At 52.4% G+C, this 27,253-nt stretch overlaps 1 protein-coding gene across 1 annotated transcript in view; it reads right to left on the bottom strand.

Annotated features, from left to right (window-relative positions):
* Positions 1-1,603: 1,603 nt before the first annotated feature.
* TTLL8 (tubulin tyrosine ligase like 8) overlaps positions 1,604-27,253 on the bottom strand; it is a 53,191-nt gene continuing 27,541 nt past the window's right edge. Inside the window, exons 10-17 of the mRNA XM_055565988.1 lie at positions 24,932-25,080; positions 22,550-22,790; positions 20,063-20,498; positions 19,095-19,626; positions 18,112-18,186; positions 4,913-5,021; positions 2,390-2,462; positions 1,604-1,648 (exon numbers count right to left, since the gene is read on the bottom strand). Coding sequence (XP_055421963.1) covers positions 1,604-1,648; positions 2,390-2,462; positions 4,913-5,021; positions 18,112-18,186; positions 19,095-19,626; positions 20,063-20,498; positions 22,550-22,790; positions 24,932-25,080 — 1,660 coding nt within the window. The remainder of the gene's footprint in view (positions 1,649-2,389; positions 2,463-4,912; positions 5,022-18,111; positions 18,187-19,094; positions 19,627-20,062; positions 20,499-22,549; positions 22,791-24,931; positions 25,081-27,253) is intronic.

Genomic DNA, 27,253 nt, shown 5'->3' with positions numbered 1-27,253 from the left:
GCCAGAAACAGAGTGTGTGACCTCCAAACCAGAAGGAGGAGAAACTGAAATGACAAAAACATTAATGAAAATAAGGCAAAGAGAAAGATGAACACGAGCTGGAGAAGGATAAACAGACATCAGATGCAATCAAATGAGAGGTCCTGAGGGCTTGAGGCTTCAAGGCGGCCCTGGGCGAGCCCTGCCTCCTGTGCCCCAGCCCCAGGCAGACCCCTCACGTCACATCAGGACGGGCTTGTGGCCAGCAGGACAGGGCAGAAGTGACCCAGTGTGACTTCTCAGGCTGAGCCACAGAAGACGTGACTCCAGGGCCTGTGGGGAATTTCTTGTTCTGCGGATGCTCCACCCACCGTGAGGTCACTCAGGCGGCCCTTTGGAGGGTCCGTGAGGTGAGGACGTGAGGCCTCCAGCCCTCGTCCGGGTGAGCGAACCCTTGGAAAGCGGACCCCCACCCCCCACCCAGTCAAGCCTTCACGTGACCCAGCCTCGGCCACGGCCTTGACCGAACCTCATGCTAGACCTGGGCTTGGACCACAAGGTTAAGGCTGTCTCAGATCCCTGGCCCTCAGAAACGTGTGGGCAAGCGGTGTTTGTTGTTCTGGAGTAATCTGTGTGCACAATCCACGCCATCTGTGTACACAGACGATCACCCAGGACGTAAATGAGAAATGCGCTGGTTAAGAGCGTGCTCAGTTTGGATTCAGAGTATCGGTGCTCTTGCCCTCTGAGATGGACTGTATTCTGTCTGTGGAGTGTGTCTCTCCCAGAATAAACCCACTTTCACGCTAAAAAAAAAGAAATCAGATTTTATGCAGAGAAATATGTAAGACCCAAGATTAGGGAGTGACTGAAAGGAAAACATACACCCAGGAAAATTCGAACCAAAATAAAGTTAATAACAGAGTCTGAAGAAATGCAGAGCAAAAGTTGTCAGGATTGTAAGAAGCCGATGTGTCCCCAAAGGTTGTCATCATACTCGGGACATGCAGACAAGAAAAAGCAGAAAGAACATGGAAGATGTGAATGCCACACTAAAGAACCCGGCCGCACTTGTGGTACTCGACACGCACGGAGCACACGCTGTCTTCACCAGCACTGACCACACACAACACCCCACGGCGAAGGTCTGGTGCTGCAGCGACCCGGCTCCGGTCGAAACACGATTATGCCGACAAGAAGAATCCAAGCCACTTCCAAAATCTGATGCGAATGTATTGAAAGGAAACCGATTTCTAAGTGACCTAGAGATCAAAGAAATAATTGTACTGAAAACTAGAAAATGCTGATCTGAATAATACCCCAAACACTACATTTCAAAAATTTTCAGATACAGTTAAAGCAGAAAATAAAGGGTAATTGCCATCCTTAACTTGCCTGTCATGTATCAAAAAGAAGAAATGCCAAATATTAAGATCTAACCAACTTCTAGCTCAAGAAGTTAGAAGAAAAACAAACCCAAATAACAAATGCCTACTTAGGTCTTCTGCCCATTTTTTGATTGGGTTGCTTGTTTATTTATTTTTTAATATTGAGCTGCATGAGCTGTTTGTATATTTTGGAGGTTAATCCATTGTCAGTTGCTTGATTTGGAAATATTAAATAGCTACTGGGAGGCCGCTGTGCCGCACAGGGAGCTCAGCTCAGTGCTCTGCGGGACCGAGAGGGATGGGGTGGGGCGGGGCAGGGAGGTCCACGAGGCAGGGACATATGTATACACATGGCTGAGCCACCTCGGTGTACAGCAGAGACCAACACAACATCTTAAAGCAATTACACCCCAATTAAACATATATATGCACACACCAAGTGAGTGAAAGTCGCTCAGTTGGGTCTGACTCTTTGCGACCGGTCCATGGAGTTCTCCAGGCCAGACTACTGGAGTGGGTAGCTGTTCCCTTCTCCAGGGGATCTTCCCAACACAGGGATCAAACCCAGGTCCCCCGCACTGCAGGCGGATTCTTTACCAACCGAGCTCTGAGCAAAGCCCATGCATATACATATACAGGAAGACAAATAAAACCCCAAATGCAAGAGCCAGGGAAGCAAATTGAAAGTTCAACAAAGCCTCAGGCTGGTTCTCTGCGAAGCTGGATAAAGCGACAGACCCTGGCGACACTCACTGACGGCAGTGGGGGTGGCAATGTTAGATATAAAAGTGAAACATCTCATTCTGTAGACTTTAAAGAGATGACGAAGGAAGGCAAGGTCCGCTTCTCAGTCCTACGGGGATGGATGCCACTCATACGAACAGAGTGACACGACCGTCTCCGAAGATTCAGGGGAAACGGTGCAGATTCTGTGTCATTCATGATAAACAGAGAAAAGAAAACCACTCCCAGCTGACAAGGAGTGTCCCCTGTTCGAGAGCGTGTGTTTGTGGGGACCTTACTCCGGCCTTGTTAGTGGACTCCTGCCTGCTCCCCTCAGTGCAGGGGGGCAGGAACCAGGACAAGGTGGACAGACTGGAAAGGGAGGCGGACAGACGCTGCGGGGAGTGCAGCGCGGGAGATCCGAAAAGACACAAGCTGGCAGGACCAGGAGGGGAGCCCTGCAGGAGGCGGGCTGCAGGGGCAGCGTGCAAGAGCCGCGGGGGCATCGACACATTAGCACAAATAATTGGGAAATAAATTTTAAAACACCATTTATATCGTTCATATGTAGAATCTTAAATAACTCAAACTCATAGGAACAGAGATAGAAAGGTGACTGCCAGGAAGGAGCCCTGGGCAGTGGGGAGAGGGGGGCAAGCGCTCAGCTGGCAGGTGGGCGAGGTCTGAGGACCAGATGTGAGACCTGACGGCCACAGCTGACCACCAAGCTGGCATCATCAACAGTAAACATTCTCACCAAGAGAAGAGCAAAAGATTAATACCCACCATTTATTAAAGTAGCAAAGTCAATTGATAAAAATACCTGTATAAAAGTATAGAAAATACATCTGATACATAGGAATTCATTTGATGAGAAAAAAATCCACCCTAAAAATATTGCTTAGGAAAACCAAAGAATATAGTATGTAAATAAATGTCAAGATACATCAAGTGGGTAGATTGGGAGTCTCAGCATCGTGAGGCTGTCAATTCTCCTTAAAATGATTGGTAGATTTGACATAGTCAGTTCAGTTCAGTTGCTCAGTCATCTCCGACTCTTTGCGACCCCATGGACTGCAGCATGCCAGGCTTCCCTGTCCATCACCAGCTCCTGGAGTTTGCTCAAACTCATGCCCATCGAGTCCATGATGCCATCCAACCATCTCATCCTCTGTGATCCCCTTCTCCTCCTGCCTTCAATCCTTCCCAGCATCAGGGTCTTTTTCAATGAGTCAGTTCTTCGCATCAGGTGGCCAAAGTATTGGAGTTTCAGCTTCAGCATCAGTCCTTCCAATGAATATTCAGGACTGATTTCCCTTAGGATGGACTGGTTAGATCTCCTTGCAGTCCAAGGGACTCTCAAGAGTCTTCTGCAACACCACAGTTCAAAAGCATCAATTCTTTGGCACTCAGCCTTCTTTATGGTCCAACTCTCATATCCATACATGACCACTGAAAAAAACCATAGATTTGACTAGATGGACCTTTATTGGTAAAGTAATGTCTCTGCTTTTGAATATGCTATCTATGTTGGTCATAACTTTTCTTCCAAGAAGCAAGTGTCTTTTAATTTCATGGCTGCAGTCACCATCTGCAGTGATTTTGGAGCCCAGAAAAATAAAGTCTGACACTGTTTCCACTGTTTCCCCATCTATTTCCCATGAAGTGATGGGACTGGATGCCATGATCTTCGTTTTCTGAATGTTGAGTTTTAAGCCAACTTTTTCACTCTCCTCTTTCACTTTCATCAAGAGGCTCTTTAGTTCCTCTTCACTTTCTGCCATAAGGGTGGTGTCATCTGCATATCTGAGGTTATTGATATTTTTCCCGGCAATCTTGATTCCAGCTTGTGTTTCTTCCAGTCCAGCATTTCTCATGATGTACTCTGCATAGAAGTTATTTAAGCAGGGTGACAATATACAGCCTTGACGTACTCCTTTTCCTATTTGGAACCAGTCTGTTGTTCCACCTGCCTCTTGAGAAATCTGTATGCAGGTCAGGAAGCAACAGTTAGAACTGGACATGGAACAACATTTCTTGAAAGGATATGCAAATTTACATAGAGGTAGATGAAGACTTATATATATAAAAGATTAACTGCAAGGGGAAAAGAACAGTAGGAAAGGCAAACAAAGGAATAAATATAGAAAAAATAATAATAGGTTTAAAAAATTAAAATTAAAAAAAGAAAAAAGAAAAAAAACAACTCCCCAGAACTGCAAAAGCCCAATATAGAGGCAGAGGTTTATAACAACAATTAAAAATGTGACTGAGGAAAAAAAGCTCAAAAGCTTAGTTCGATTTCATAGTGCCAATAGAATTGCCAACTACAACAGAGACGGGGGAGAAAAGAGAAAAAATCCAGAAGAACCTGCAGAACAAGTCAAACGTGAGAATAATACACGTTTTTCTTGAGTGGCTGCTGCCAGGGTCCTTTCCCTCGCTGGGCGCCGCAGTCCACCTCGCCTCCCTGGGATGCCCTCTGACACCATGCTGATCACTGGACCTGCTGCGGGGGCAGCTCAGATTCTAATCTGTTGCTGTTCCTCTGTGTTCTTGCTTCCAATGCTCACAGGTATCAGAACTAGTGCCTTTTCTTTTGTGGGAGCTCTCAATGACCTTTTATATATTCCACAGACACAGAGTCTGCCTAGCTGATCGTGTGGATTTAATCTGCAGCTTGTACAGCTGGTGGAAAGGTTTTGGGTCTTATTCCTTAGCCACACTGCCCCTGGGTTTCAACTGTGGTTTTATTTCCACCTCTGCATGTGGGCTGTCCGCTGGGGTTTGCTCCTGAGGCTGCCCTGGAGGACTGGGTTTGCCCCTGTGAGGGCCCGGCGCGGAGGCAGGGCAGCTGCCTGGGTCGCAGGGGTTCCAGCAGGACCAGGTACTCAGGGGGGTTGGCGGCTAAGGCAGCAGGAATACAGTGCTCTAGAAGGGTATGGCAGCCAGTATTGGCCAGTACGCTCCAGTATTCTTGCCTGGAAAACCCCCTCCCTGACAGAAAAGCCTGGCAGGCCACAGTCTATAGGACTGCGAAGAGCGCACCATCCAGGGTATGTATGGCTGCAGCAAGGACTGTCTGATCCATGTTCCACTTAGGCCGCCACAGATCAGCTGTCTCCCTCTCAGCCTGAAATGCTTCTCCTCTGACTCAGACAATTGCCCCAGTGTGGGGATTGGACCCCTGCTTCAGTTCCGCCACCCACCGAGGGCAGGTCCAGTCCTACCAACTCCTGTTTTTCATGCTAATTCCTTCGTCCTACTGAGTTTTGCATGTTCTGTAAATTCTTTCCTGCTGGTCAGGTCCTCCTATCTGCTCTCAGCTGGTGTTCTGCGTGCACTTCTGTGTCTGAAGGTGTATTCCTGATGTATCCGTGGAGAGAGAGGTACTCCACGTCCACCTACTCCTCCACCATCTTGTTCCTCTCCCGTCTGCCTTTTTAAAATTCAGCTTGAACATCTGGAAGTTCACAGTTCCTGTACTGCTGAAGCCTGGCTTGGAGAATTTTGAGCTTTCCTTTGCTAGAGATGAGTGCATTTGTGCGGTAGTTTGAATGTTCTTTGGCATTGCCTCTCTTTGGAATTGGAATGAAAACTGACCTTTTCTAGTTCTGTGGCCACTGCTGAGTTTTCCAAATTTGCTGGCATATTGAATGCAGCACTTTCACAGCATCATCTTTTAGGATTTGAAAGAGTTCAACTTAAATTCCATCACCTCCACAAGCTTTGTTCATAGTGATGTTTCCTAAGGCCCACTTGACTTCAGACTACTTCAGCCAGACTTCAGATGTCTGGCTCTAGGTGAGTGATCACACCATCGTGGTTATCTGGGTCATGAAGCTCTTTTTTGTACAGTTCTTCTCTGTATTCTTGTCACTCTTCTTAATATCTTCTGCTTCTGTTAGGTCCATACCATTTCTGTCCTTTATTGAGCCCATCTTTGCATGAAATGCTCCCTTGGTATCTCTAATTTTCTTGAAGAGATCTCTAGTCTTTCCCATTCTGTTGTTTTCCCCTATTCGTTTGCATTGATCACTGAGGAAGGCTTTATTATCTCTCCTTGCTATTCTTTGGAACTCTGCATTCAGATGGGTATATCTTTCCTTTTCTCCTTTGCTTTTAGCTTCTCTTCTTTTGTCAGCTACTTGTAAGGCCTCCTCAGACAGCCATTTTGGCTTTTTGTATTTCTTTTCCATGGGGATGGTCTTGATCCCTGCCTCCTGTACTGTGTCACGAACCTCCGTCCATAGTTCATCAGGCACTCTCTGTCTATCAGATCTAGTCCCTTGAATCTATTTGTCACTTACACTGTATAATCACAAGAGATTTGATTTAGGTCATACCTGAATGGTCTAGTGGTTTTCCCTACTTTCTTCAATTTAAGTCTGAATTTGGCAGTGTTCAGACTTAAATTGAAGAAAATAGGGAAAAACTAGAGATCTCTTCAAGAAAATTAGATACCAAGGGAACATTTCATGCAAAGATGGGCTCAATAAAGGACAGAAACGGTATGGACTGAACAGAAGCAGAAGATAGTAAGAAGAGGTGGCAAGAATACACAGAAGAACTGTACAAAAAAGATATTCATGACCCAGATAACCACGATGGTGTGATCACTCACCTAGAGTCAGACATCCTGCTGTCTGAAGTCAAATGGGCCTTAGGAAGCAACACTACGAACAAAGCTAGTGGAAGTGATGGAATTCCTGCTGAGCTATTTCAAATCTTAAAAGATGATGCTGTTAAAGTGATGCACTCAACATGCCAGCAAATTTGGAAAACTCAGCAGTGGGCACGAGACTGGAAAAGGTCAGTTTTCACTCCAATCCCAAAGAAAGGCAATGCAAAGAACACACAAACTACTGTACAACCACACTTATCTCACACTATAGCAAAGTAATGCTCAAAATTCTCCAAGCCAGGCTTCAATAGTACATGAACCAAGAATTTCCATATGTTCAAGCTGGATTTAGCAAAGGCAGAGGAACCAGAGATTAAATTGCCAACATCTGTTGGATCACAGAAAAAGCAAGAGAGTGCCAGAAAAACATATACTTCTGTTTTATTGACTATGCCAAAACCTTTGACTGTGTGGATCACAACAAACTATGGAAAATTCTTGAAGAGATGGGAATACCAGACCACGTCACCTGCCTCCTTAGAAATCTGTATTCGGGTCAAGAAGCAACAGTTAGAACGGCACATGGAATAACAGACTGGTTCCAAATTGGGAAAGGACTCTGTCAAGGCTGTATGTTGTCACCCAGCTTATTTAACTTCTATGCAGAGTACATCATACAAAATGACGGGCTGGATGAAACACAGCTGGAATCAAGATTGCCAGGAGAAATATCAATAACTTCAGATACGCAGATGACACCACCGTTATGGCAGAAACTGAAGAAGAGCTAAAGTTCCTCTTGGTGAAAGTGAAAGAAGAGAGTGAAGAAGTTGGCTTAAAACTCAACATTCAAAAAATGAAGATCATGGCATCCGGTCCTGTCACTTCATGGCAAATGGGGAAACAATGGAAACAGTGAGAGACTTTATTTTGGGGGGCTCCAAAATCACTGCAGATGGTGACTGCAGCCATGAAATTAAAAGACACTTGCTTCTTGGAAGAAAAGTTATGACCAACCTTAACAGCATATTAAAAAGCAGAGATATTACTTTACAGGCAAAGGTCTGTAAAGTCAAAGCTATGGCTTTTCCAGTGGTCAGTTACAGATGTGAGAGTTGGACTATAAAGAAAGCTGAGCTCTGAAGAATTGATGCTTTTGAACTGTGGTGTTGGAGAAGACTCTTGAGAGTCCCTTGGTCTGCAAGGAGATCCAACCAGTCCATCCTAAAGGAAATCAGTCCTGAATATTCATTGGAAGGACTGATGCTGAAGCTGAAACTCCAATAGTTTGGCCACCTGATATGAAGAACTGACTCACTGGAAAAAACTCTGATGCTGGGAAAGACTGAAGGCAGGAGGAGAAGGGGACAACAGAGGATGAGATGATTGGATAGCACCACCGACTCGATGGGCATAAGTTTAAGCAAGCTCTGGGAGTTGGTGATGGAGAGAGAAGCCTGGTGTGCTGCAGTCCATGGGGTCGTAAAGAGTCGTACACGACTGGGAGACTGCACTGAAGTGAACTGAGCATGGCCCCGCCCATCAGAACAGGACCCAGTTTCCCCCTCAGTCAGTCTCTCCCATCAGGAAGCTTCCATAAGCCTCTTATCCTCATCCATCAGAGGGCAGACAGAATGAAAGCCACAATCACAGAAAACTAACCAAACCGATCACATGGACCACAGCCTTGTCTAACTCAATGAAACTGAGCCATGCCGTGTGGGGCCACCCAAGATGGACAGGTAATGGTGGAGAGTTCTGACAAAATGTGGTCCACTGGAGAAGGGAATGGCAAACCACTTCACTATTCTTGCCTTGAGAACCCCATGAACAGTATGAAAAGGCAAAAAAAAAAAAAATTTGTCATGACTGCAGTCAAATTCCCTCCAGGCTGTCTCTGTAGTAATCTGCAAGCTGACTCTAAAATGTAAAAGGAGATGCAGAAGACAGAACAGTCCAGGAGATCCTGGGCAGGAAACAGCATCAGAGAATTTAGCTACTGCTTTTCAAAACTTATTTCAGAGCTGCACTGATTAAGACTTAAGTGTGGGACTTCTCTAGTGGTACAGTGGATAAGAATCCCCCTGCCAATGCAGGGGATATGGGTTTGATCCCTGGTCTGGAAAGATGCCACATGCCACGGAGCAACCAAGCCTGTGCACCACAACCCCTGAAGTCTGCATTTCTAGAGCCCGTGTTCTGCAACGAGACAAGCTGCTGCAATGAGAAGCCCAGGTACCACCCAAGGCCAGAGAGGCCGGCACAGGCGAGCATATTCTGGGGGGGTCCACGCGTGGCTGGACAGCCTGGGCTGATGGAAGTCAGAGAGCGGTCATCCCACAACGGGAGGACAGAGTGGGAAGGGGCACAGGAAACCTTCCAGAGAGAACTGTCCCTGTTCTCCATGTCCCTGCTCTGTGGCATTAAAACCATCAAGCAGCCAGAAAAAAAATCCAATGAAAGATGTGCCAGACTGCTGCCCTGAAAAACTACCAAACATGGTCCAGAGAAAATCAAAGACAGCCTCAAATGGTGTAGACCTGATTTGATTAGAAAGACTCAGTATAAGAAAGACATCAGTTCTCCCCTCTGCAGATTCAAGGCGACTCCAGTCAAAGTCCTGGCAGCTCCCCACTCCCAGAGCCTTCCTTGGGCTTCTCAGGTGGCTCAACGGTAAAGAATCCGCCCTCAGGGCAAGAGACAGGAGAAACGGGTTTGATTCCGGGAAGATCCCCTGGAGGAGGAATAGGCTACCCACTCCAGTGTTCTTGCCTGGAAAATTCCATGGACAGAAAAGCCTGGCAGGCTACAGACCATGCGGTCACAAACAGTCGTCCGTGATTGAGTGACTGAGCACTCCTCCCTTCTGTCTCTCTTTTTTGTTACTCCTGCGATTGACCTTAACACACATATGTCAGGCTGACCCTAACACACATATGGAAACGCAAGGGCCCAGACAGCCACTGTGCAGAGCGTGTGTCCCCTGCTGCTGGCCGGGCATAGCCTGTGACCAGCTGCCACCCACGGACCGGGGGTGGAGGCTGACCACTCTGGCCCGGCTGCCTGGCTGCCGTGAGACAAACACGCCCCGGCAGCCAGCCACACTGGACGAGCCCCTGAGGTTCTGGCGGGAGCCCAGCCGGCAGCCTGGAAGCACGTGCAGCCCGGCCCCCTGCCGGTCTCCGCCGCAGCGGCGTGACCCCGATGACTCGCGTCACTGGAGCTCCACCACGCGCCGTCCCAGCAGCACAGACCCGCCCGGACACACGCGGGGGTCCTCTCAACAGCATCTATAGGTGCCGTGGGCTTGGGAACCAGCTGGTGGAGGCCAGGGGGCTGCAGGAAGTTGGCCCCCTCCCCTCCCAGCGGCACTGAGACGGAGGCAAACGTCAGCCACAGTGACACTGCCCCTGGTGGCGCTGGGCCAGAGGGCCACGTGCGCCCTGTGGCACAGCCAGGTGCCTCTCTGGAGTGACTCGAGAATGGGTGCACCCCGAGCAGTCCCGGAGGATGCTCATCCAGAGCGGCTGCAGGAGAAATCTTGACTCCTACGACGGGCAGAAGGCGCCTAAGCCCAGCAGAGTCGCCCCCCTGGACCCAAGTGGGCCCCGGGACAGGACGGGCCGGGGGGCAGGGCAGCTGTGGTGTCCTGCCCCTCCCTGTGATGGCCGAGCCTGGGGACCTGAGTATGGGGAGGCGGCCCGCCAGAGGAGGCGGCAGAACCCAGGGGGCGGAGCACCGCGGAGCCGGCAGAGCCCCGCTGGGGAGCCAGGCTCTCATCCGCTCTCCAGCCACAGACAAAACGGAGACACTTGCAGGGAGACCGACCGGCAGGGGCGCAGCCTCCAGCCAGGCCGACGGCAGCTGCCTCGCGCTCTGCCAGGCACTCAGAAGGGGCAGGCGGGGCAGGAGGCTCCCGGGGGTGGGCATGGATTGGCCCCAGAATCCCAGGTGGGCAGAGAGAAGGGCACATCTTGAAAACAAACATGGGCATGGACGACGATGGGGAGATGGGACGGAGCCAAGCCTCGCGGAAAATGGAAAAGGGGCTTCATCGTGGCACAGAGTCCCCCCCACAGAAGGGGCCCATGGTGTCTTGTGTGGGAGATTCGGGTGCACCCGATGCCCTGTGTTGGGCCCACTCTGGGGTGTGCGTGTGCGTGTGCACGCACATGCATGCGTGCACGCAGGTGCCGCTGGTTGGGAGAGGGTCCTCGGTCTTTTGTGCCCTCCCACGTCTCCTTCGAGGTATGTCTGGCTGTGCAAGGCCCTGACCAGCCTTCACCAGGGCCACATCTCAGGTGAGGGGGCATCTCCTTCCAGGCTTCTTACTGCTTCCTGAAAAAGCAGCGAGTGTGCCAAGTTCACCGTTCCCAGCCATGATGCAGGCCCTGTGTGTGCGCCAGCCACCTGGCCATGCTTGTCACTCTGCAGGACTGTCCCAGACAGAGTCGCGGTCACCAGGAGTGATGAGCCTTCGTCTCTGACCTAGGAGTCATATGTCTTCTGCCAGCATCCAAGCAACAGCCATGCTCATGGGGAAGGGAACGTAAATCCCGGACTGGAAGGCTTGTCTCTGACTCACAAGTGTCCAGGTGAAGAAGGGTGACATGGAATCCTGAGATCCCGGACTCGGAGCCTGGCTCTATGACTGGGGAGACTTTTGGAGTGGGTGGTGGCGAGTGTGTACTGTTTGCAGAAGGAGGGTGAATGCTGATGGCCAGAAGGTGGCCTGTGGTTTATTTGACCACGTCCACCCCGCTCCTCCTCTCCCTCTGAGGAGTACCCTTCCTCACTCACTGGGCAGATGTGGCCTGACTCGCCCTCTCAAGCGTATACCATCTGCCTTGTGAAGACGGCACCCAGGGGAGCCACTCGCCCAGGAGGGGAGACATGTGGGGTGGATCAGAACTCACTGCGCAGCCTGGAGCCTGGCTCAGCCTCCCTGGTGGAGCCCAGCACCTCTACAGCTGACCTGAAATTGTGTGAGCAAGAGGTGCTTGCTGAAGAAACACCACTGAGGTTGCGGAGGAGGTGTCCCTGTTCTGCAAAATCATTGCTGCAGAGACCTGACCTAATAAAGATAGGAAAACAGACAGCTGGGACAGAGTAGACTCCAAAACCAGAACAACACATCCCGTCACCTGTCTTTCAGAGGCGGCGCAGCACAGCGTGACGGACACAGCATTCACGCAGCATCAGCTGAAAGTCCATACAAAACCCGTGAGTCTTCATTCCTACATCACATCACACAGAAACAGTTCCAGGCGGAATACACCTCTAAATGTGAAAGGTGAAACCGTGCAACTTGACGATCAAAACAGAAGTGACTATTTTTGATGATTCTGAGGTAGGCAAAGATTTCACAAACAGAAAACATAATTGCTAATCATAAAGACAATATATTGGAATATACTGCAATTAATAATTTATGTACATGAAAAGATACTATTAAGAGAGTGAAAGGCAAATCACAGAACAAGAAAAGACATCTTTAATACACATACCAACATATATACCCACCAAAGGACTTGTATCCAGAATATATAAAGAATGCCTACAAGTCAGTAGGAATAGGTTACAGAAAAATCTGTCAAATCAAATACAAAAAGATCCTTTGCAGGAGCATGTTGAGCTGGACTGTCAGGATTAAAAGCTGCTGACATTTGTTTCTTGACCATGCGGGCGGTTTGCAAGGTTTTATTTCCCTGAGCAGGGATCAAACCTGGGCCCACAGCAGAGAAAGCGCCAAATCTTAGGATGGCTGAAGTGGAAGGACAGAGACTATCTACTGTTGCAAGAGTGTGCAGTGACTGGAAGACTCATACGTTCCTGGGAAATTCCTTGGGAGTGCCAACCAGAGTTGAATGCCTGACCCAGAAATTCCATTCCTACAGAAAGATGAATACGTGTTCGCCAAATTCAGCATTGTTCACAATAGCACTATTTGTAATAGTCTGAACTAGAAAAAATGTAAATAAACTGTAGTTGAGAACCAATTTTAACTACATGCAAGAAAGCAAAACCAGCCCTATATGTCAAACTCAACATCAGACCAAGTTAGGATCATTCCTGGAATGCAAGGTTGGTTTCACATTAAAAAATCGATTGATGTTAGGTGCTACAGGCAACTTCTTAGAAAAAGGAAAACCTGTTGATGTTATTTACCATTTTAATCCTAATAAGAAGAAAAAACTTATAACCTCATAGATGCAAAAAATTGAGAATTTTCATTACACAGTCACAATAAAAATTCTTCATAAAGATTAGAAATAAACTACGTTAACATGCTAGAGTATGTATACATTTATATCTATATATCATATCTATAGCTTTGTTAAGACTTACAGAAAATGTCATTATAAATGAGAAAATGTTAGAAACATTTCCTTTAAAATCAGGAATTCAACAATGGTGCTAAATATTATGTAGGAAGTCCTAGCCGTACAATAAGACAAGATATTAGGGGCAAAAAGATTGAGGTGGGAGACATTAATACAAAGCTATACCAATCCCAAAGAAAGGCAGTGCCACAGAGTGCTCAAACCACCACACAATTGCACTCATCTCACACGCTAGTAAAGTAATGCTCAAAATTCTCCAAGCCAGGCTTCAGCAATACGTGAACCATGAACTTCCAGATGTTCAAGCTGGTTTTAGAAAAGGCAGAGGAACCAGAGATCAAATTGTCAACATCTGCTGGATCATTGTAAAAGCAAGAGAGTTCCAGAAAAACATCTGTTTCTGCTTTATTGACTATGCCAAAGCCTTTGACTGTGTGGATCACAATAAACTGTGGAAAATTCTGAAAGAGATGAGAATACCAGACCACCTGACCTGCCTCTTGAGAAACCTGTATGCAGGTCAGGAAGCAACAGTTTCAACTGGACATGGAACAACTGTCCAAATAGGAAAAGGAGTTCGTCAAGGCTGTATACTGTCACCCTGCTTATTTAATTTATATGTGGAATACATCATGAGAAACGCTGGGCTGGAAGAAGCACAAGCTGGAATCAAGATTGCTGGGGAAAATATCAATAACCTCAGATATGCAGATGACACCACCCTTATGGCAGAAAGTGAAGAAGAACTAAAGAGCCTCTTGATGAAAGTGAAAGAGGAGAGTGAAAGAGTTGGCTTAAAACTCAACATTCAGAAAACTTAAGATCATGGTATCCGGTCCCATCACTTCATAGCAAATAGATGGGGAAACAGTGTCAGACTTTATTTTTCTGGGCTCCAAAATCACTGCAGATGGTGACTGCAGCCATGAAATTAAAAGACGCTTACTCCTTGGAAAGAAAGTTATGACCAACCTAGATAGCATGTTAAAAAGAAGAGACATTACTTTGCCAACAAAGGTCCATCCAGTCAAGGCTATGGTTTATCCAGTGGTCATGTATGGATGCGAGAGTTGGACTGTGAAGAAAGGTGAGCGCCGAAGAATTGATGCTTTTGAACTGTGGTGTTGGAGAAGACTCTTGAGAGTCCCTTGGGCTGCAAGGAGATCCAAACAGTCTATCCTAAAGGAGATCAGTCCTGGGTGTTCATCAGAAGGACTGATGCTGAAGCTGAAACTCCAATACTTTGGCCACCTGATGCAAAGAGCTGACTCATTTGAAAAGACCCTGATGCTGGGAAAGATTGAGGGCAGGAGGAGAAGGGAACAACAGAAGATGAGATGGTTGGATGGCATCACTGACTTGATGGACATGGGTTTGGGTGGACTTTGGGAGTTAGTAATGGACAGGGAGGCCTGGAGTGTTGCGGTTCATGGAGTTGCAAAGAGTCAGACACGACTGAGCGACTGAACTGAACTGAACTTGCATAAGATATAATTATTTATGTAGAACAATTATACATAGAATCTCAAATGAAGAAACATGCAAATTTTCAGAAATAACAACAGAATTTAGAAATGTGCAGATAGAAAATTAATATATAGAAATCAATCTCATTCTATATGCCAGCAACAAACAAAGAGAAAATTTATATACAGAGATGACACTATGTGCAGTAGTGTCTGAATATCAAGTAACAAAAAATCTAATGAGAGATGCAGATAATCTCTGATGCGGAAATTCTAAAATTTAAGGAAGATCTAGGGACTTCACTAGTGGTCCAATGGCTAAGACTGCAAGCTCCCGATGCAGGGGGCTCAGGTTCAATCCCTGGTCAGGGAGCTAGATACCACATGCCACAGCTAAAAGATCCTGCGTGCTGCAACGAAGACCCAGCACAGCCAAATAAATAAGTGAATAAAAATAAATATTAAAAAATAAAGATCTAAGTCAATGGAGAGACACGTTCTGTTCATGAACAGAAGACATGATTTCATTCATTTATCCATTTTCCCCAAATTGATCTATGAATTCAATGCAAGTCCAAGGATTTTTGTTGGACATGATAAAACAATTATGACATTTATATAGAAGAGAATGAGGTCAGGAATGACCAAGACTCTTATGAAGATGAGCAGAGAGGAAACTTGTCCCACCGGAAAACATGGACAGTGTGGCCCTGGTGCAGGGGAGCAAATTCATCAGTGAACAGAGCAGAGACTCCGGAAACACACACTCGCGTACGCAGACTCCGGAAACACACACTCGCGTACGCGGAGACTCCGGAAACACACACTCGCGTACGCGGAGACTCCGGAAACACACACTCGCGTACGCGGAGACTCCGGAAACACACACTCGCGTACGCGGAGACTCCGGAAACACACACTCGCGTACGTGGAGACTCCGGAAACACACTCGCGTACGCACGTGCAGCACTATTTTCACAAGAAGATAGAAATGATTATTTCGATAAATAATTGAAAAATTATCTACAGAGACAAAAATAAAATTTGATTCTTTCCTCACAACATATACAAAAGTCAACTCCAGATGGATTAGGACTTTTATGTCGAAAACAAAGCTTGAAACTCTTAGTAGTAAATGTAGGTAAATAAAGTTTTAAACCTTACGGTAAGGAAAAATTCCTTGAGACAAAATAACATTGACTAAAAGAAAGATTGGTAACTTTGGCCACATTGAAACCCAAATTAAAACCTGTGTGCAAGTTCTAAGCACACTATCAAAATGACCTAAATAAAAGTAGGCCATGCAAGGACAAACAACGAAACTATGTCATGAACCAAGAATCACTATTAGTCAGAATGCTTGCACCTGAGGTCCGATGGGATGAGAAAAAGGAATGAATGAGCAAGGTCCTAGACAGGCAATAAAATGAGAAGAAGATATGAAATCTGTAACCGTTGCAGGGAAAAGGAAAGCTCACCAGCTGATACAAGTGTCCATGTTAAAATACAATTTCAAATATATTAATGAACTAATAGAAATGATAGCCAGATAGCTGGATTTTCAAAAAAATCCACTCACAAAAATCAATTTCTTCTTTGTCAACCAGCCACAATTTGTAGGAAAATATTTTTAAGTTTGATACTATTTAAAATAGAATACAAAATAAAATATATGTAAGTCTAAATCCAACACAAAAAAGTTCAATACCATGGCAAAGAAATCTAAGAGCTTATTGAAAGGCATTAAAGGATTTATTTATGAATAGATACATCACATTCATAGATTTGAAGACTCAATAATGTAAAGAAGTCAGTTCTCACCAAACTGATGGCTTTAATATCAATAAACATTTAAAAAATTTTAACTACAAAAATGATGTTGGTAGATCTTGACAACCTAATCCTGTAACTTGAATGGAAGCCTAGGGGGTCAAGCACAGCCCAGGCATTTTCAAGGAAGGAAAGCAAGGTTATAGGACTTGTCTGACCAGCATGAAGACATTCGGCAAAGCTACAGTTATGAAGACCTTGTGGCATTAGCCCAGGGCAGACAGACCAACCAGTGGAGCTGACCAAAAGCCCAGAAGAGCCTGCAAGGAGCTGGGGGGGGGGGGGCGCGGAGAGGGGGGCGGAGCGGGGGTGGGGCGCTGGGCTCTCCCTCTCTCACCACCTGCCAAGTCAGCTGGAGCTTTCAAGACTGGAATGTATGTGCCCGCCACAGCAGCGCTTCCAGAAGAGGAGGTCTTCACGGCCTCAGGGTAAGGAGACAAGATGCAAAAATCACCAACTGGAGGAAAAGCTTGACCAACTGGAGTTTATTAAAAATTAAGGTGACTTTTGCTTCTGTGGTGGCTCAGTGGTAAAGAAACAGCTTGCCAATGCAGGAGATTCAAGTTTGATCCCTGGGTCGGGAAGATCCCCTGGAGGAGGAATGGCTACCCACTGCAGTATTCTTGCCTGGGACAATTCCACGGACAGAGGAGCCTGGAAGACTACAGTCCATGGGATCACAAAGAACTGGACACGACTAAGCAACTGAGGCACAACAACACCGTGGCTTTATATCCAAAGTTACCATCAAGGAGTGAAAAGACAAGTCACAAAGTGGGAGACAGTGTTTGCCACACAAATCAACTCAGAAAGGAGGAGAATCCAAGAGTAGATGGTTGTTACCCCTACGCATCAGCAAGAAAGATCTGTGATCCTAAAGACGATCAGACCAAGACCCGCTTTTCAGGAGAGGAGACCTAGATGGCCGGTGTGTGTCTGAAAACAAGCCATTTTATTAGTAAACAGTAGAAAGCAAATGCACACCATCACCTCCTCCAGAGGCAAACGACCCTCGTCAGCACCAAGCGTTGGCAGCAAAGGAAGCCGAGGCCAGCACGGCGTGGTCAGCGTGCAGTCCCTCCCGCCATGCTTTCAGTGCCCAGTGTACCCGCCCCCCAAGTTCACATCCACCTGGACTCTTGGAATTGACTTATTTGAAGATGTAATCAAGGTAAAATGAGGTCACATCAGAGGAGGGTGACACCCAATCCAACAAGTGCTGTCCTTTTAAAAGAGCGGGAACTCTGGCCAGAGTGACACACAGAAAGGGCACGGTGTGAAGCAGGGCAGAGGGCGGCGTGATGCGTCCGCAAGCCAAGGAACAAGGACTGCCAGTGGCCGCCGGAAGCTGCAGGACGCAGGAGGCTTTCCAGGCTCCAGGAGCCCGGCCCTGCCAAGCCCTCGGTTTTGGACCTCTGGTCTTCTGAAAAAACGTGGTCTGAGCCACCAAGTTTGAGGGACTTTGCTACAGCAGCTAATACTGCTTTTTAGGCTGAAGGTGTGTGTGTCTACTTGCCACTCACTCCGAGGAAGATGCCTGGAGGAAGCACAGTGTATTACAGAAAAAAAGTGGGAACTGCCCTCACGGAGAGGTGAGTTGCCACGTGGCAGGGCTGATAGGCCTCGGTGACAGACTGGACACGGGGTTAGGAAAGTGGGTGAAACTGGACGTGGCCCCTGAGGGCCCTGCCAGCTCTGAGAGCACTGGCCCCTCGTGCCTGGAGCTGGCAGTTCTAGGGGGCGATTCGCGCACGTACTGAGCATCTGCGAGGTGTCCGGCACAGCCCGGGTGCGGGGGCGCAGCACGAACGCGGCCCCTGAGAGCTTACAATCTGCAGGGAGACAGACAGACGGCCGAGAGGCTGTTAGTGCCAGGGAGAGGGAGACAGACACACTGAGAGCCCAGCTGGGTGGCGGGAACACAGCAGTGCAAGTGCCCTGGTGAGTCCGCACAGGGGGTACACCTGGGGCAGAGCAGGCGGGGCCGTGGCCCGGGCTGGAGTTACTCTCTCGGCCACATGTGGGTGCCAGGACCGCTGGAAACAGCCCTGGGCTGCACAGACAGGCCACCCCTAGAGACCAGGGGCTGCCCACACCTGTCTGCTGCTGCTTCTGCTGCTGAGTCGCTTCAGTTGTGTCCGACTCTGTGCGACCCCATAGACGGCAGCCCACCAGGCTCCCCCATCCCTGGGATTCTCCAGGCAAGAACACTGGAGTGGGTTGCCATTTCCTTCTCCAATGCATGAAAGTGAAAAGTGAAAGTGAAGTTGCTCAGTCGTGTCCGACTCTTCGCAACCCCATGGACTGCAGCCTATCAAGGCTCCTCCGTCCATGGGATTTGCCAGGCAAGAGTACTGGAGTGGGGTGCCATTGCCTTCTCCGCCACACCTGTCTGCCTGTGCTCGAAGCCCACCCTCAGGCCAGGCTCCTGGGTCACACATGGTCTGCTCCATCAGAAGCCTCAGAAAACAGCATGGGGCCCTGTGCCGGCCACCACCCGCCCCCAGCACGCGGTGTTATTCAAATCTCCAACGCAGCCCCTCACTGGCACCACATCCCCCAGGGAGAGGGGCGAAGGCTGTCGCCCAGCTGGTCCTGTGCAGGGCACCTGGTGCTCAGGGGGCCCCGGAACCACCGCAGCAGGACTCCCATTCTCCCGACAACCTGACCAGGCCCAGGTGCTCCGAGCTCAGGCCAGTGCCCAGACCAGAGGCCCTGCCCTGCCCTGGAAGATACGCACCCCAGGCTCGCACGGGCGCAAGCTCCACGCTGTTACCTGGTGGTCTGGGTGGCTGAAACGGAGCACCCTCCGCTGTCTTCACACTTGGAAGCACGGATGGCAGTGGGTGCACATGTAATGAGTTTGGATCCGAGTGTCTGTTGGATTCGGCCTTGGTGAGAGCGGGGCGGGGAGCCTTATAGTCTGGGTGCTGAGAGGTGCAGGAGGGGAGCTCGATCTTCCCTCCGGACTCCCTGTGGCCACTCTTGGCTTTAGCGCTTCTCTCCACCAGCCTGTGTAAGTGCACAGGCAAGGTGCAAGGAAGCGCCTTTTCATCTTGCAGTTTCAAGTCCTGGTGCAGAGCCATGAGTGGGGGTCCCCGGTCCAGGTCTAGCATGGCTGAGGGGCACCTCTGTTTCAGTGGATGGATGTTCGAGAGCGGAGGCACAAAGTCAATGCTGGGGATCGCTGGCATCTGTTTCCTGGCTTTCCTCATGCCCACGCCTTCCACGAGCAAGTCGGAGCCCTGGAACGTGGGCAGCTCTACTGCCGGCTGGGGACAGGAGGGCGAGGTCAGGGGGGCCGGCAGGCCCTTTCCCAGTCTTTGGTCAGGTCTGGGGCCTCAGGGAGAACCCCCAGCCACACTTCCCTAACTCTAACCCTAACCCTGGGTCCCCCTACCCCAGGGAGGCCAGGTCGCAGGGTCTTGCTGCCCCGCCTGCAGGAGGGCTCCCCAGGGGAGCAGCCCCCTGGAAAGACCCATGAAGAAAGGCTGGATCTTCACCCCAGGAGGAGGGGGGACACTGCAGGAGAGAAGAGGAACGGCCTAGAGGGACCCCTGTCCTGCCTGGTACCACAGAGGAGGAGGTGCCTGCGGAGGAGAGGTTGCAAGAACGGCAAAGGCCAGCTGGGCCGCGTGAGACCCACGGGATGAGCGGAGAGACTACCCCGAGGTGGCCAGCGGGAGAGAGACGCCCCACCCCCAACACCTGTTTCCATAGCAGCTCGAAGTTGCCGATGTCGCAGTTTCGGTCGGCCTTGCGGTCCACCACCACCTTGATGGTGTCCTCTTGCACCTGCGCGCACAGCTGTGCTGTGACGGGCGTGGACGCGTGCATGGTGGGGCTGGAGTTGATCTCGATCAGCCAGGGCCTGAAGTCGCGCCCGAGAATGAAGTCGGCGCCGTACAGCTCAAAGCTGTTCTTGCGTGGCTCCACATGGTCCTGGGCCACCTTCATGGTGTTGGTGATGGCCCTCTTCATGGACGGGTAGATGACGCTGCTCCACACGGCCCCGCGGCCCCTCTTCTGCAGGTACTCCTGGAATCGGGTGCTGGTCCACATGTTGTGACGGGGCAGCAGGGGGCTGCGGTCCTTGTCGTTCTTCAGGTGCTTCTGGATGGAGTTGTTGCACAGGTGGATGGCGCTGCGGGGCAAGGCTGGGGTCAGGTGTCAGCTGCTCAGTCCCCTCTCCTTCCCGAGGGCAGAGACGCGGAGGCCCCGCCCCAGACCCGAGGCCCCACCCCTGACTCCACCCAAGACCCGAGGCCCCGCCCCGCCCCCGCCCCCGCCCGAAACGCGGAGGCCCCGCCCTCGGCTCCCCCGAGGCCCCGCCCCGACCCGAGGCCCCGCCCCGACTCCGCCAGAGGCCCCGCCCCGCCCCCGACCCCGCCCGAAACGCGGAGGCCCCGCCCTCGGCTCCCCCGAGGCCCCGCCCCGACCCGAGGCCCCGCCCCGACTCCGCCAGAGGCCCCGCCCCGGGCCCCGCCCCGCCCCCCCGCCGGAGGCCCCACCTGAGACGCCACCCCAGCCCCTCCCACAGACACTGCCCACTAGCGCAGGGTGGCTACAGGTGGGTCCCTAAGGGGTCCCCTCCCCTCCTGTTCAACCTGGGGGGCCCCGTTGCGGGAGGGGAGGTCTGCGTAGAAGCCAACCAGCCCCGGGCCACCAACGAGGGGCCGCCGGCAAGTCCCACCCTAGGAGCTGTTTCCCCTCCTGCCGCTGGGGGAGGGCTGGCGCCCCCAAGAGAGAGAGATTCACTAATCGAAAATTTCAGCGAATTCATTTATACCCTGGCCTTGGTCTAAGTAAGACTTAAGTTGAACAGCATCTATAGGAGACTGTAAAATACGTGTCCTGTCAGTCATTTTCATTTAGCGTGTCCTTTGCCACTTGGTTCTGGTTGGGGGCCCCGCCTGTGACCCGTAAGACAGATACAAGAAACAGGGTGGGCCCCCAGACCCTGAAGACACGCTGCTGGAGCAGACGCAGTTCAAAACAATGTCAGGGGCTCTGTCAGCCTGGCTGAGGGTTTTGTTCCCAGATGCAGAAACAGCTCAGAGACAGTGGAGGCCTGCCGGGTACGCAGCTCACAGCTGGAAGGGCCTGGCAGGCTGGAAGGGGCCCTGGGGACCTCTCACTGCCCAGTCCCCCAGAATCCTCCTCTGGGTCCTCCTGACTTGGTGGGCCATGTGCTCCTTGAGCTGCCGGCCGGGACTTGTCCCAGCAGCCTGCTCCTGCCAGGCGACTCCAGGTGTACTCACAGCTCCAGCCTGAGCACAGGGAACCCCCTCCTGCAAGGTCTCCGTTAAGCAACCTTCGGCCTTCACGATTCCGATAGACTCCCCCGTATCCCCCACCAAGACGTCTGTGCAGCCTGGGCGCCCCGAGTGCGACCACAAAGCAGAACCCCGCTGGCCCTCCGTTCAGACAGCGAGGTGGCCCCACCAACCTCTCCAGGAGAATGGCACGTTCCCGGGACTTTGCTGGTGGCCTCCCTTGTCCCCAGCGCACTCATAGCCTGCCCACTCTGGGGCCCTGGTGGGCGGCAGGTTCACCCACTGGGGAGCACCCGCTTCTGGAGGTCTGAGCCCCTGCCTGGCAGCCCACCACCTCGACACACCGTGCCCCCGCACCACCCTGGCCTCTCCTGGGGACGCTCTAGCAACTCCCCGACCTGCAGGACCCCCGACCCAGGGCTTTGGGGACTCACAAAGAGAAGGCCCTGCAGGGGCTACTGCAGAATTCGGCGGGCTGGCCCCAGGGGACTCCCAGAGGAGCGCTTCCTGTCCTTCCCCACACGCTGAGTGGACCGAGCACATGGGCAGTGCAGAAGGCAGGGCTGCACCCCCAGCGCGGCCCCCGTGGGTCAAGTGCAGGAGCACAGTTGGCCCCTCAGCTTCCCCCACAGAGGGGCAGTGGCAGCCACCACAGAGGGCGGCTCTATGCCAGCCGGTGCCCCTGAGCACGTGGCAGATGGTGCTTTTAGGATTTCCTGGAGAACATACATGCCCCTTGGGGATGCAGGGCCCTGGCCTTGATGGGCAGGGGGCCAGAGCCCGCCCCTTGCAGAGGGAGGTTGCAGAACCTCCCTGGCCCCAGCCAGGACCCAGTGCCCCATCGGACACATGAGACCAGCCTGGCACTCCAGTGCTGGTGGGAACCCGCCCTGAATAGTGCCAAGCTGACCCCACCGACCTGTCCAGTTTGTCCAGGGAGAAGCGCTGTGTTGAGAAGCGCAGATAGCTCTCCTTGTAGAACCAGATGGTCAGCGGGTTCCAGTCAGTGACCAGGAACCACTGCCGGATGTCGAATTTGGTGTCATAGATGAGCAGCGGCGTCTCGATGTACTTCTGCACCACCCACTTGTCCTTGGCGGGCGGCTGGTCTGCAGCCACCAGCTCCAGGATCTCCTCCACGTGGTTCATGCACACTATGTCTGCAAGAGGCCGCTGCTCAGCCCCGAGCCCCAGCGTGCTGCCCGTGGACCCCCAGGGGCACGGCACAGGGGCTCTGCCTTCACGGTCAAGGCCGCAGCCAGGGCAACCCTCTTACTCATCCACCGCGAGGCCAGCCCGGGGCTTCAGAGAGGACGTGAGGACAGGGAGGGCAGGGGTGTGGACAGAGGCCCCATGAGGAGGCAGCAGCCAGCTGAGCCCCAGACGGAGTCGGCGGAGCTGGGGTGGGGGGTGCGGGGGGGAGCACGGCGGACGGGGGTAGGGGGTGGGGCGGGGGCCGGGGCGGGGGGAGTGGGGACCGGGGGGCGGACGGCCTGTGGCCTCAGGGAAACCAGCAGGCAGCCCTGGGCTGTTCCAGGGGCTCTGAGGGCCCAGGAGGCTCACACCCAGGGTGACCGGACAGACGGGGCAGCAGGGGAGGTGGGAGCTGGGGTCCCTGGGCTGCAGCGTTTAATGTTGCCGACAGGGCCCGAGCCCTCGCCTTCCTGGCCGGGACACCCCTGAAGCCTGAACTGCGTCATGAGGCAAAGTCCCCACCGTCCTCCCTGCCACCTGTGATGGACAAGCGTGAGGAGACGTGACTGGCCGTGAGGCAGCTGCCGCGATGTGGGCACAGTCTGGCTCTTGGGGTGGGTGGGGGACGCCACCTGCAAGGCCAGGGGCAAAGGACACGAGGGAGCTTTCCTCACAGAACAGAGACCTGGCTCTTCTGTGACGGCAGGTTGAAACCTTGCCATCCTTAAACCAGAGTCCAGCACGAAGCTGCAGATCCCTGACACTGTCCTGGACCAAGAAGAGAAGGGGCACAGGGTGGGGGTCAGGGGTGGGGGTCAGGGTCAGGGGTCAGGGAGTGGGGGCATCGGGGTCGGGTCGGGTGGGGTCAGGGGTGGGGTCAGGGTCAGGGGTCAGGTGTAGGGGTCAGGGACCAGGGGCATCCGACTGGGGGTCAGGGGTGGGGTTGGGGTGGGGGCACTGGAACAGGGGTCGGGGGTGGCGGTACTTGGGTGGGGGCACCAGGATGGGGGCCAGGCTGGGAGATAGGGTGTGGGGCACAGGGCTGTGGGGCAGGGCAGGGGTCGAGGGGGCACCAGGGTAGGGGAAGGGGCTGGGGCACAGCCAGTGACCAGGCAGAACAGGGTGCATTCGGTTCCGACCAGCAGGGTCTGAGCAGTCTGTGGAGCATCCCCCAAGGGGCAGTGTGGCCAGTGAGAGGAAAGTCTGGGCTCAGGAAAGCCAGGGGGGCCCTGCCCCAGGCGGGGGGTGCAGGCTGAGAGCAGGCGGAAGCCCAGGAAAGAGAAGGCTTCAGGATGGGAGATGTTCAGGACTGAATGTAGGAATGTCGCACATTATTATCAATAAAGATTTTAAAAAATCACATAAGAAGTAACTGCTTATGAATTTACAACAATGATAAAACTCCTCAAATAACCCGAGGGGCAAATAGAATGTGCAAACAAAAGGTGATATCCATGTAGATAGACATCAGGTAATGTCTTTTTTTAGGGGAGAGAGGACACCCCATGACATGAAGAAGAGGATGCAGGCAGGGCGGTGCTGTGAAGGCATCTCCACAGCCTGAGAATCTCCAAGCTGCAGAAGGACGCTTGGGAATAAGTAAGCTCAGCATTTAAGTCAGCACCCAGGGGAATGATCCCTCACAGAAGACAGAAAAAATGCAACCGAAAGAAGGTTCTTTGGGAGCGCTTGTAAGATTAGAAAATCACCTTCAAACTCTATTTTTAAATGAAGAACCCATATTACCATTAGGGATAAAGAAGAGGACACGGTCACAGCCATGACAAAGGAAGAAGTAAAAATCTGGAGCCAGGGGTCACCAGGGACAGGGCTCACGAGGGGCGCAGGACGGGCACCTCCAGGGGTTTCATGACCACCCAAGGACCAAGGCCCCCAGATGCTGGACACAGGGACCTCCCTCTAGTCTAGCAGCGATGGAACGTTCTAATTAATCTTAATTACTTGGCAAAACAGAACAAAAGCTGTGATGAGCTGGTTCTTGGGACGCCTGCTCCCCAGGACCCGTGAGTCCGGCGCCCCAAGGAGCCCAGCACCCAGCCCCCGCCCCCAGGCTGGCTGTCCATGCAGGCGCCCGGCTGAGACTCACCTCGGCCGCGGGACTTGGCCGCAGGCTTGATGATCCAGATGTTCCGAAGCCCGTCGATCTCGGTCTGAGGGTTCACAGAGGTGATTTTGTTCAGCAGAGCCTGGCACTGCAAAAAGTGATTTCTGGAACTGGGGATGAAGGCCTCGCCGCTACAAAGCAAGATCCAGAAAGCCCGTGAGGTCTTAAGGGCGGCCGCCCCGAAGAAAGGGTGGGGGGGCACGGAATGTGCCCCTGCCCACCCGAGGGCTGCCTGGGAACGTGGCCTGTGGAGAGGTGGGGACCCCCTACTTGAGGATCAGACTGCAGGGACACCCCCGGGCGCTGTCCCTGGGCCCAGACAAGGTGCTGGGAGACGAAAGCCAGGGTCCCTGTGCTGGGGACCCCGCATCAGGGTGGGCCTTGCAGGCCCACATGGGGAGGCCGAGCTGCCCATGGCAGCGGGTCCAGGGTCCAGCTTAGTGTCCCGTGGGCTTTACTGTCAGTCAGACTGGTTTGTGGCCACGAGCTCACGGCAGCCACGGGGCCGGCTCAGGAAGACACCACAACAGGGGGATGAGGCTGGCGGACGGCATAGTGTCTGTGTCAGGTTAGCTCTTGCATCATAGACCCACCCCCCAGGGCCGCAACACAGCCCCCGCGAGGATGGACTGCAGCCAAGGCTGCTGGGCTCCCTGGCCTCCTGCGGCGCCCCTGTGACGGCCCTGGCGTGGGGAAGAGACTTTCTGGGACACGCAGGTGCGTGCACAGTGTTGTAGCCACCCTGCGGGGGAGAGGAGGGCAGCTATCAGTTCCCCAATAGCGCGGGAGAGGCCCCTACAGCGAGGAGCCAGGGGAGGAGGAAGCAGGAGCCTCGCTGGTGCGAGGGGTGCGGTGACAGGTCAGACGGCGCCTCGCCTCCCTGGCTCTAACAGGACGCACTGAAAGGCGGCCCTGGCCTGTGGCTTGGGACTGTGGACTCTGCCCGACCCCAGGGTGAAGACCGGACCCGGTGGAAGCAGGTGAGAGTCCCATGTGGTCCTGAGCCCTCCCGTCCGGCAGCAGAGGCCAGACCTGATGCTGGGTCAAACGAGGCAGGTCCCCCAGAGCCCACCCTGCTGGTCAGGGGCAGAGCCGCCCAGGGGCCCAGAGATGCTGGTGACATGCGTGCAGACTCGACGTGGTCTCAGAAGGAAGGCAGGGCTGGTCACTCCTCGGGAGGGTCCCCACAGTCCCTGCCTGGAGCACCCTGAGCCTCAGCCTCACGCCGTGGCCCCTGGGCAGGAGGGAGTTTGTGCATCACAGTAGGAAGACCGTCACCTCCCCCCGAGGGCAGAGAGTGCGAGGAATGGGGTGTCCAGCCCATGGTGGGAACCTGTCCAGGGCCAGACACCCCATAGTCACCAGAGAACTACCACTGTCCCCTCAGATGCCGATGATAAGAAAGGGCCCAGCACCTGCCCTTCTGGTCCTGATGACACACACACCACGTGGGTGGACCCCACGTGGTCGCCTCAACATGGAAAGAAAGGAGGACTGAGCAGGCTGACCGCACCTGGTTCCCTAACATGCTCCACAGTCCGGCAGGTGCCGCGCTCGGCAGTGGGTGTGGGGTCCGCTGCTGCCACCTTCTGGCTACTCCTGGGACTGCGGGCCAAGGGCGCAGGCCCGCAGGGAGAGCGGACCTTTCTCACACAGGTGGTCAGAGCGGCAATGCAGGTCCAGATGCAATCACTTCCAGGCCCTCAAGAGGTTGCCCTGGAGACCACGGGTACTAGACCCCTCTGCCTCCTCCCGTGTGGACGCCTCCCAGCCTTGAACTTCATACCAGCGGCTGCCTTGCTCAATAGCATGATGTGAGAGCTACATGCGGTATTGCAGGCAGCAGCAGCCCGTTCCTTACACTGTTGGTTCCTAGACGGCATACTAAAAAGCAGAGACAGTACTTTGCCAACAAAGGTCCGTCTAGTCAAAGCTATGGTTTTTCCAGTAGTCATGATGGATGTCAGAGTTGGACTGTAAGGAAAGCTGAGTGCCGAAGGATTAATGCTTTTAAACTGTGGTGTTGGAGAAGACTCTTGAGAGTCCCTTGGACTGCAAGGAGATCCAACCGGTCCATCCTAAAGGAAATCAGTCCTGAATATTCGTTGGAAGGACTGATGCTGAAGCTGAAACTTCAATACTTTGGCTACCTGATGAGAAAAAGTGACTCATTGGAAAAGACCCTGATGCTGGGAAAGATTGAAGGCAGGTGGAGAAGGGGACAACAGAGGATGAGTTGGTTGAATGGCATCACCGACTTGATGGACATGAGTTTGAGCAAGCTCCAGGAGTTGATGAGGGACA

Source organism: Bubalus kerabau, chromosome 1 (assembly GCF_029407905.1).
Source record: "Bubalus kerabau isolate K-KA32 ecotype Philippines breed swamp buffalo chromosome 1, PCC_UOA_SB_1v2, whole genome shotgun sequence".
In the NCBI taxonomy this organism is placed as follows: Eukaryota; Metazoa; Chordata; class Mammalia; order Artiodactyla; family Bovidae; genus Bubalus; species Bubalus kerabau.
This window is presented reverse-complemented; position numbering and strand designations above follow the sequence as displayed.